This window comes from Pristiophorus japonicus, chromosome 8 (genome assembly GCF_044704955.1).
Source record: "Pristiophorus japonicus isolate sPriJap1 chromosome 8, sPriJap1.hap1, whole genome shotgun sequence".
In the NCBI taxonomy this organism is placed as follows: Eukaryota; Metazoa; Chordata; class Chondrichthyes; family Pristiophoridae; genus Pristiophorus; species Pristiophorus japonicus.
In genome coordinates, this window is record NC_091984.1 from 178012107 (window position 1) to 178022858 (window position 10752).

Consider the following 10752-nt stretch of genomic DNA (forward strand, 5'->3'; position numbering starts at 1 on the left):
AGAAAAGATAGGCAACATGGAAAAGGAGTGGGCAGCCTTTATAATAAAGGAAGGAAAAAAGAGAGCAGTGAGAAAGGATCTTAGCCCAGAAAATCAGGATGAAGAATTGGTATGGGTAAAGCTAAGAAATAACAAAGGGCTGAAAATACTGGTTGGACCACTTTACAGACCCAATAGCATTAGTTATTGTGTTGAACAGAGTAAGTCCCTTAGGGGCACAGGCAGGAGAAATTAAAATGGGGAATAAGGAAATGGCAGAGACATTAAACAAACATCTCACAGTACAAGGCACAAAAACATAATGTGGGAACGAATGGAATGATGACAGTGAGGAACTTAAAGTAATTAGCTTTAGTAAAGAAAAAGTATTGGAGAAATTAACGGAAATAAAAGCCGACAAATCTCCTGGATCTGATGGCCTACATCCTAGCTTTTTAAAAGAAGTAGCAGCAGAGATGGTGAATCCATAGTTTTGTTCTACCAGAATCCTCTAGACTCTCGACCTTCACAAAAAACTGTTCAAAAAGGAGGAAGAAAGAAAACATGGAACTATTGGCCAATTAGCCTGACATCAATCATCTCAAAAATGATAAAACTTTTATAAGGGCAGCTAGAAAATCAGAACAGGGTTAGAAAGATTCAACAGGACTTAATGAAAGGGAAATTGTGTTTGACAAATCAATCAGAGTTTTTGGTGGGTGTAATCGAAAGATCAGGGTAACCAGTAAATGTGGTATATTTGGATTTTGAAAAGGCATTTGATAAGGTGCCACACAAGAGGTTATTACATTAGATTGGATCTCATGGGATTAGGTATAATATGTTAACATGGATTGAGGATTGATTAGTAGGAAGCAAACTGAGAGTGGAAATCATTTTTGGATTGGTCAGTTGTAACTCTCTGTGTGCCAAAAGGCTCAGTGCTTGCACCTCAACTTTTTACAATCTATATCAGTATCTTAGATAAGGGGACCAACTAAAATATATCCAAGTTTGCAACTGATGCAAAGCTAAGTGCGAAAGTAAGGTGTAAGGTGGATGCAAATAGGTTACAAAGGGATATAGACCGAGTAATTTATTGGGCAAGAAGATGCCTGATGAAGTATAATGTGGGGAACTGTGAAATTATCCATATTGGTAGCAAGAAGAGATCAGTAGATTTTTTTTATTAAATTTGAGAGACCAGTTAATGTTGTATTCAGAAGGATTTGTGTGTTCCTGTACCCGAATCATAGAATGTTAACATGCAGGTACAGCAAACAATAAGGAAAGATTAGCAGAATATATTCTCTGGTGTTTAGAAGAATGTTATGTAACCTCATTGAAAGAATATGATTATTAGAGGGCTAGACAGGGTGGATGCTGAGAGGCTGTTTCTCTTGGCTGAAGAGTGTAGAAATGGTGGTCATCGTCTCAACGTAAGGGGTTGACTATTTAGGACTGAGATGAGGAGAAATTTTCGTCACTCAGAGGAATGTGAACCTTTGGATTTCTCTACCCAGAGGGCTGTGGCTGCTCGATAGATTTTAGATATAAGAGAGTCAGGGGATATAGCGATAGGGCGGGAAGGTGGAGTGAACTGGAACAAGATCCATGATCTTCGTGATTGTTGGAGCAGTCTGGCGGGTCTGTATGGCCTATCATTCCTCTTATTTATTAAGTTTTTATGTATAGTAAGATGATGGAACTTATGGAGCCAGCAATTAACGATTATTAAAGGAGGTTCTGTGTTGCTCCCAATGTGGAATCTTGTGCATCGCTTACTTCCTTCACTCCAGCTTTGGCAGCCCCGCTTTCAGCCATATGGGCGCTCAGGATTGAACTTCCTACTCTAAATCTCTGCACCTCTCCACGCCTTACCTTTCCCTTAAAACATGGCCTAACCCACAGCGGGGAAGCTTAACGAACATCGTGGGAAAGGCACAGCGAATTTCTGATATGACACCTATTATCTAGGAGAAAACATTGATGGTGATGACCGACGAGCTCGATATTTAATAGAACTATTGTTAAGAAGGTTTGAAACTACTCAGAGAAGGAAAGTGCCAAAGTATGCCAATCTGTAAGATGAAATGGAATACGGTTACGAGGATTATCATGTGCTGTCGTTGGAAATCGTTGAAGTACATTTTCCACGTCTTGCTTACACTTTTCCTTCAGTATTTTGGAGTCATGGTTAAGAATGCAGGGCATGCTGCATAAATGAAAAGCTGTATTGTTTTGGGCATCAAGGTAACATGGGAAGTAAGACAGGCTACCTCACGTCTAACAAGGGACCCACGTCCGGAACAACTGGTCTACTGCTAGGGATCTCGGCGAGTGAGACATTGGAGTTCGTACCATCCGAGAACAGACAGCAATTTCAATACAATTTATACACCGATGGGCAGACAGCTGACACTTTTAGAAATGTACGTCAGTTCTTGCTATCTCTGAAGGGTTCAACCACCAATGGAAATTTTTCAACTTTCTGCTTTTGAGACAAATCACACCATTAAATTAAATTACAAAACTATTTCTAACTCAATCTGGAAAGAAACGATACATTCTAGGAATTTTCATTATTGTGATTAATAGGATTTTAGCACTAGATCACAAAATATGAACGTGTTGACTTATACTCGAATTGTACTCTCATAGTGTATACAATTATCTATACACTTTATAAATACTGCTTTATTTCATGCTGGAATTAAATCAAACGTGTTAAATGCAAACTCACTATTAATTGAAAATCGTTTTGACAAAATATGGAAAAAGTGAGGACTAAATTATTTCCTTGTTCGATTTCTGCTTGTGCTAGCTGTTTATGATTATATATCAAGTCAAATTGGATGTAAAAGATGCGGGTCATGAGCGCAATGCACATACAAAGCTATAAATATTATCAATGACTGTCAGTGCTAAACTGAATCGTTTATCCCCAACACTCACTCACAAAACACACCGCAGCTAACAAATGGCTATCATTATTTATTAAATCAATGTCCCTACATGACAATAACAAGATGAAAAGTTTCTGCCACAATGTAAATGGATTTAAGACATTATTATAGGCCAGGCACATGGAAATAGAAAGAAATGCATTGTCAATAACTAAAATCCGTCTTCGAGCATAAACACTATGATTAACTGTTTGCACCGACTGGGCGGGTTTTCGCTTTCACTCGCAGCCTGATCTCTGGATGCTTTGATTGAGTTGAGACCCGAGAGATTCGTGTGTGACCCTGCAGGTGTACACTTCGTGTGAGCTCCACTCGGTGGCGGACAGGGTCAGATAACTGTTCACACTGTACGTCTGATCGATGTCCCGCACGGCCCGAGTTGTCTGTACACCAGTGTCCGTGATCTTGCCGACGACGCTCCACGAAACTTCCACCGAAACCGGAAAAAAGTTATTCACTAAACACACCAGGGTCGCCGCCTTTGCTGCGGAGATCTGATCGGACCTTGGTGGGAGAAGCGACACCGAAGGTTTGGACGGCTCTCGGCATTAATGAAAAGGATTGTGATTATTAAATAAAGATATTGCAATCGTATAACATATATTGCACACACGTACAATGAAACTCCTTGCTCAGTGGTAGCATTCCGGCCTCTGAGTCAGAAGTTTGTGGATTTATGTCTCACGCCAAAGACTTGAGCAGTAAATGTAGACTGACACTCCAGTACAGTACTGACGGAGTGCTGCACTGGCAGAGATGCAGTCTTTTGGATGAGACGTTAAACTGTTTTTAAGCAGCCGCCGCAGGGGCTGTAAAAGATATCATGACAGTATTTCGAAGAAGAGCCGGGGCATCTCCCTGGTATCCTGGCCAATATTGATCGCTCACCCAAAACAGTAAGACAGATTATCTGGTCATTATCATATAGCAATTAGTGGGACCTTGCTGTGCCCAAAACCACTGCTCCATTTCCAAATTACAACATTGACTGAACTCGACACGTACTTCATTTGCTGTAAAAGCATTTCCCTGAGATCATGAAAGGCGCGATATAAATGCAAGTTCCTTCTTTCATTTTCGTCCTTAAATCATAACAACGGATTATAGAACTAATCATGCTCTCTGAATCGTTCGGCCAGATCCTTTACTGTCAAATTGATGTCGAAGTATGGAAAAACCTATGGTCACCATTCCCAGTATTACAGAAACAGTAGTTATATACAACGCGATTTATTAAATCATTACATATTTTACACAGAGGAAATTTTCTCAGAAGAAAATTAAGATTTCATAATTGCTACACAACGATTCATTTCAGAGAATAATAATCTTTAAGTATTGACTAACATCTGTTTGTAAAAGAATGATGTTCACATACAGAGGAGTAAAATGTTTGCTACGTTGAAGAATACTTTATACCAACAATATGTAAAACTGGAAAAAATATCCTTTTTGCCGTTTCTGCAGGGTTTATTCCAATGGTCCCGCAAAAAATCCGAGAGAAAACTCAGTGGAAATTCAATCTCTCTGTGTTCAACATGCTGATATTAGCATAAAGATCGGTAACTTTTGGTTGAAATCAAAATCATTTTGTGTCACCAATGCCAAGTAATAGGTGGAAGGCAGAAAGTAGGTGTTTCCAACAGTCTTCTAATTGATAGCTTTATGGTATCAATGGGAGTGAACCCAGTCGCCCCAGATCAGGTATTAAATGTGCCTGTGCATAGTTGCACTCAAATTATATATAAATTCGCAACCGTGAGTTCAAACAGACTTTTATATCTTGAAGTTCCAACTAGTAAAAAAACGGACAGTTACCGACTTCAGATTAACGTACAGCAGAGTTTTCTCTCTCAGCTCTGTATGTAATGAAATCACAACCCCTCTGTTTATAAAAGAAATTCGTTACGCAGCGAACCTCTCTCCTAGTGAGAAACAGTACCTGTTATCGAAAGTATGTCGTGAGTTCGGTGTTATTTTGGGGATATGAGACAAGTTCCGGGTGATTATTACCCTCCTAAATGCACCAGGAATTAAGGGAGGTAACGATATGCTTTTTCTTGCTCTCTCTAACTATGTACATCTCTTTTTTTTGCCTTTGTCTTTATCACTGTCACTCTCCCTCTAACTATCTATCTCACCGTCTGTCTATTTGACTCTCTGTTTTTGCATGTTCACCATTTGTGCGTCACTTTTAATTATGTTTGAAACACCGAATTTAACAATCTATGAATTGCTTCTATTGTTCACTATCTCAGCTCCAAGGGTGAAATTAATCATAGAATAAACCCCATTGTTTCCTTTATGGTTTCAAAATATGATTGTTTTATTTCCCTAATAAACCAATCACCGTTTAAAGTTTAGTTGTAACCTACAGCACCAATTGTTCAATCTGCCGCAAATTATTATATTAATAATCCAAATGAGAATGTATTTGACTATTTGTTGCATAAACGAAGAAAAAACAATATTCATTGAACAGAATGAATCAAGTAAAAGTTACTTACTCAGAACAGTCAACTTGGTGCCTCCACCGAAGCCGTTGCTGCTCCAAGCACAATAGTAATCGGCGTCGTCCTCGGATTGAACACCGCTGATGGTTAAATATGCGGCGTTGGTTGACATAGAAACATAGAAAATAGGTGCAGGAGTAGGCCGCTCGGCCCTTCGAGCCTGCACTGCCATTCAATAAAATCATGGCTGATCATTCCTTCAGTACCCCTTTCCTGCTTTCTCTCCATACCCCTTGATCCCTTCAGCCGTAAGGGCCATATCTAACTTGTTCTCGAATATATCCAATGAACTGGCCTCAACGACTCTCTGCGTTAGGGAATTCCACAGGTTAACAACTCTCTGAGTGAAGAAGTTTCTCCTCATCTCAGTCCTAAATGGCCTACCCCTTATCCTAACACAATGTCCCCTGGTTCTGGACTTCCATAACATCGGGAACATTCATCCCGCAGCTAGCCTGTCCAGTCCCGTCAGAATCTTATAAGTTTCTATGAGATTCCCTCTCATTCTTCCAAACTCCAATGATAAAAGGCCCAATTGATCCAGTCTCGCCTCATATGACAGCCCAGCGATCCCTGGAATCAGTCTGGTGAACTTTCGCTGCACTCCCTCTTGCAAGAACGTCCTTCCTCAGACTAGGAAACCAAAACTGAACACAATATTCCAGGTGAGCCTCACTAAGGCCCTGTACAACTGCATTAAGACCGCCCTGCTCCAATATTCAAATCCCCTAGCTATGAAGAACATAAGAACATAAGAACATCAGAATTTGGAACAGGAGTAGGCCATCTAGCCCCTCGAACCTGCTCTGCCATTCAACAAGATCATGGCTGATCTGGCCGTGGACTCAGCTCCACTTACCCGCCCACGCCCCATAACCCTTAATTCCCTTATTGGTTAAAAATCTATCTATCCGTGACTTGACTGCATTCAATGAGCTAGCCTCAACTGCTTCCTTGGGCAGAGAATTCCACAGATTCACAAGCCTCTGGGAGAAGAAATTCCTTCTCAACTCGGTTTTAAATTGGCTCCCCCGTATTTTGAGGCTGTGCCCCCAAGTTCTCGTCTTCCCGACCAGTGGAAACAACCTCTCTGCCTCTATCTTGTCCATCCCTTTCATTATTTTAAATGTTTCTGTAAGATCACCCCTCATCCTTTTGAACTCGAACGAGTAAACACCCAGTCTACTCAATCTATCATCATAATGTAACCCCCTCATCTCCGGAATCAGCCTAGTGAATCGTCTCTGTACCCTTCCAAAGCTAGTATATCCTTCCTTAAGTAAGGTAACCAAAACTGTACGCAGTACTCCAGGTGCGGCCTCAACAATACCCTATACAATTGCAGCAGGACCTCCCTGCTTTTGCACTCCATCCCTCTCGCAATGAAGGCCAACATTCCATTCGCCTTCCTGATTACCTGCTGCATCTGCAAACTAACTTTTTGGGATTCATGCACAAGGACCCCCAGATCCCTCTGCACCGCAGCATGTTGTAATTTCTCCCCATTCAAATAATATTCCCTTTTACTGTTTTTTTCCCCAAGGTGGATGACATCACAATTTCCAACATTTTATTCCATCTGCCAAACCTTAGCCCATTCGCTTAACCTATCTAAATCTCTTTGCAGCCTCTCTGTGTCCTCTACACAACCCGCTTTCCCACTAATCTTTGTGTCATCTGCAAATTTTGTAACACTACACTCAGTACTCTCTTCCAGGTCATCTATGTATATTGTGAACACTTGTGGTCCCAGCACCGATCCCTGTGGCACACCACTAACCACCGATTTCCAATCCGAAAAGGACCCATTTATCCCGACTCTCTGCTTTCTGTTAGCCAGCCAATTCTCTATCCATGCTAATACATTTTCTGTGACTCCGCGTGCCTTTATCTTCTGCAGTAACCTTTTGTGTGGCACCTTATCGAATGCCTTTTGGAAATCTAAATACACCACATCCACCAGTACACCTCTATCCACCATGCTCGTTATATCCTCAAAGAATTCCAGTAAATTAGTTAAACATGATTTCCCCTTCATGAATCCATGCTGCGTCTGTTTGATTGCACTATTCCTATCTAGATGTCCCGCTATTTCTTCCTTAATGATAGTTTCAAGCATTTTCCCCACTACAGATGTTAAACTTAACGGCCTATAGTTACCTGCCTTTCGTCTGCCCCCTTTTTTAAACAGAGGCGTTACATTAGCTGCTTTCCAATCCGCTGATACCTCCCCAGAGTCCAGAGAATTTTGGTAGTTTATAACGAATGCAGCTGCTATAACTTCTGCCATCTCTTTCAATACCCTGGATTAATGCATTTCATCAGGACCAGGGGACTTGTCTACCTTGAGTCCCATTAGCCTGTCCAGCACTACCCCCCTAGTGATATTGATTGTCTCAAGGTCCTCCCTTCCCACATTCCTGTGACCAGTAATTTTTGGCATGGTTTTTGTGTCTTCCACTGTGAAGACCGAAGCAAAATAATTGTTTAATGTCTCAGCCATTTCCACATTTCCCATTATTAAATCCCCCTTCTCATCTTCTAAGGGACCAACATTTACTTTAGTCACTCTTTTCTGCTTTATATACCTGTAAAAGCTTTTACTATCTGTTTTTATGTTTTGTGCAAGTTTACCTTCGTAATCTATCTTTCCTTTCTTTATTGCTTTCTTAGTCATTCTTTGCTGTTGTTTAAAATTTTCCCAATCTTCTAGTTTCCCACTAACCTTGGCCACCTTATACGCATTGATTTTTAATTTGATACTCTCCCTTATTTCCTTGGTTATCCACGGCTGGTTATCCCTTCTCTTACCGCCCTTCTTTTTCACTGGAATATATTTTTGTTGAGCACTATGAAAGAGCTCCTTAAAAGTCATCCACTGTTCCTCAATTGTGCCACTATTTAGTCTGTGTTTCCAGTCTATTTTAGCCAACTCTGCCCTCATCCCACTGTAGTCCCCTTTGTTTAAGCATAGTACGCTCCTTTGAGACACTACTTCCTCACCCTCAATCTGTATTACAAATTCAACCATACTGTGATCACTCATTCCGAGAGGATCTTTTACTCGGAGATCGTTTATTATTCCTGTCTCATTACACAGGACCAGATCTAAGATAGCTTTCTCCCTTGTAGGTTCTGTAACATAGGGTTCGAAGAAACAATCCCGTATGAATTCCTCCTCCAGGCTACCCCGTGCGATTTGATTTAACCAATCGATATGTAGGTTAAAATCCCCCATGATTACTGCCGTTCCTTTTTCACATGCCTCCATTATTCCCTTGATTATTGCCCACCCCACCGTTATTTGGGGGCCTATAAACTACGCCCACCAGTGACTTTTTCCCCTTACTATCTCTAATCTCCACCCACAATGATTCAATATTTTGTTCATTAGAGCCAATATCATCTCTCACAACTGCCCTGATATCAGCATTTATTAGCAGAGCTACCCCTCCTCCTTTCCCTTCTTGTCTATCTTTCCGAATCACCAGATACCCCTGTATGTTTAATTCCTAGTCTTGGCCACCCTGCAACCACGTTTCTGTAATGGCCACCAAATCATACCCATTTGTAATGATTTGTGCCGTCAACTCATTTACTTTATTTCGAATGCTGCGTGCGTTTAGGTAGAGTGTTTTAATACTAGTTTTTAAACCATGATTTTTAGTTTTGACCCCTCCTGCAGCCCCTTTATATTCAGTGGCCCTTTTTGTTTTTTGCCTTGGGATTCTCTGCCCTCCACTTTTACTCTTCTCCTTTCTGTCTTTTGCTTTTGTCTCCTTTTTGTTTCCCTTTGTCTCTCTGCATTGGTTCCCATCCCCCTCCCATATTAGTTTAACTCCTCCCCAACAGCACTAGCAAACATTCCCCCGAGGACATTGGTTCTGGTCCTGCCCAGATGCAGACCGTCCGGTTTGTACTGGTCCCACCTCCCCCAGAACCGGTTCCAATGTCCCAGGAATTTGAATCCCTCCCTTGTGCACCACTTCTCAAGCCATGTATTCATCTGAGCTATCCTGCGATTCCTACTCTGAGTAGCACGTGGCACTGGTAGCAATCCTGAGATTATTAGTTTTGAGGTCCTACTTTTTAATTTAACTCCTAGCTCCCTAAATTCGTCTCGTAGGACCTCATCCCGTTTTTTACCTATGTCATTGGTACCTATGTGCACCATGACAACTGGCTGTTCACCCTCCCTTTTTAGAATGTCCTGCACCTGCTCCGAGACATCCTGGACCCTTGCACCAGGGAGGCAACATACCATCCTGGAGTCTTGGTTGCGGCCGCAGAAACGCCTATCTATTCCCCTTACAATTGAATCCCCTATCACTATTGCACTCCCACTCTTTTTCCTGCCCTCCTGTGCAGCAGAGCCAGCCACGGTGCCATGAACTTGGCTGCTGCTGCCCTCCCCTGATGGGTCATCCCCCTCAACAGTACTCAAAGCGGTGTATCTGTATTGCAGGGGGATGACCGCAGGGGAGCCCTGCACTACCTTCCTTGCACTCCTCATCCTTTTGGTCATCCATTCCCTATCTGGCTGTGGACCCTTTACCTGCGGTAAGACCAACTCGCTACAGTGCTATTCACGTCATTCTCAGCACCGTGGCTGCTCTAGAGTGAATCCACCTTCAGTTCCAATTTCGCAATGTGGTCCGTCAGGAGATTGACTCCTTCCAGAGAATCGATCAGGAATCCCGGATCCCCTGCTATCACAATTAATATCATGATAGAGTAGAAATCGAGGACCATCCCCAGGGTTCTGCTGGTACCATCCTATGTCAGAGTTTCCCAAGGTACCCCCAGACACGCTGCAGCTTAATTTAATCATTCCTTGTGGCACCACGGATAACGATTGCGGTTGAGTTAATTTAATCTGCGCCTTTGAACCTATCAAAAGATGGAGCAATATTAGAGGTGGGCATCCTCTGATTAATATTGTCACTTTATATCTCTATGAAACAAAAGATGATTCACAATGAATCCAACGAAACGTTTGCTGAATACTTACAGACTGCGCAAATGATCAGCATTGTGAGGACACGTACCCACTCGGACACCATGAATTCAGTTAGGCTCCGAAACCTCGGCATTTTGCAGGCAGATTATGTTAATGTTCACCAGGCTCGCCTTGTCTTATCAATGGTATGATTGAGGGTGTATTACCAAGTATTCCTTAATTATGCAAATGACCACTGACGTTTCAAACCCCAATTGAGCCTCCACGTCACAAGATTTCCAAACTGGAGAAGGGACATTGGATAACAGAACCGATCTACAGCATGATGTTGTGC

General features: G+C 41.9%; 1 protein-coding gene across 1 annotated transcript; it reads right to left on the minus strand.

The window, feature by feature from the left end:
- Positions 1-3163: 3163 nt before the first annotated feature.
- On the minus strand, positions 3164-10521 carry LOC139268235 (immunoglobulin lambda-1 light chain-like). The gene is made up of 5 exons (XM_070886280.1): positions 10470-10521; positions 10123-10348; positions 5453-5568; positions 3571-3576; positions 3164-3486 (listed from the first exon to the last, which is right to left on the minus strand). The coding sequence occupies exons 1-5, from the start codon at positions 10519-10521 to the stop codon at positions 3164-3166; spliced, it is 723 nt and encodes a 240-aa protein (XP_070742381.1).
- Positions 10522-10752: the final 231 nt, after the last annotated feature.

Bases quoted from the DNA above. Each gene is read 5' to 3' on its own strand.
- LOC139268235 (XM_070886280.1), bottom strand. From the start codon at position 10,521: ATGGTGTCCGAGTGGGTACGTGTCCTCACAATGCTGATCATTTGCGCA. The intron at 10,349-10,469 runs GTAAGTATTCAG...ATCTTTTGATAG, and splicing joins GCTGATCATTTGCGCAGTCT to GTTCAAAGGCGCAGATTAAA. The intron at 5,569-10,122 runs TCCTGACGGACC...CTATGTTTCTAT, and splicing joins TTCTCTGGAAGGAGTCAATC to GTCAACCAACGCCGCATATT.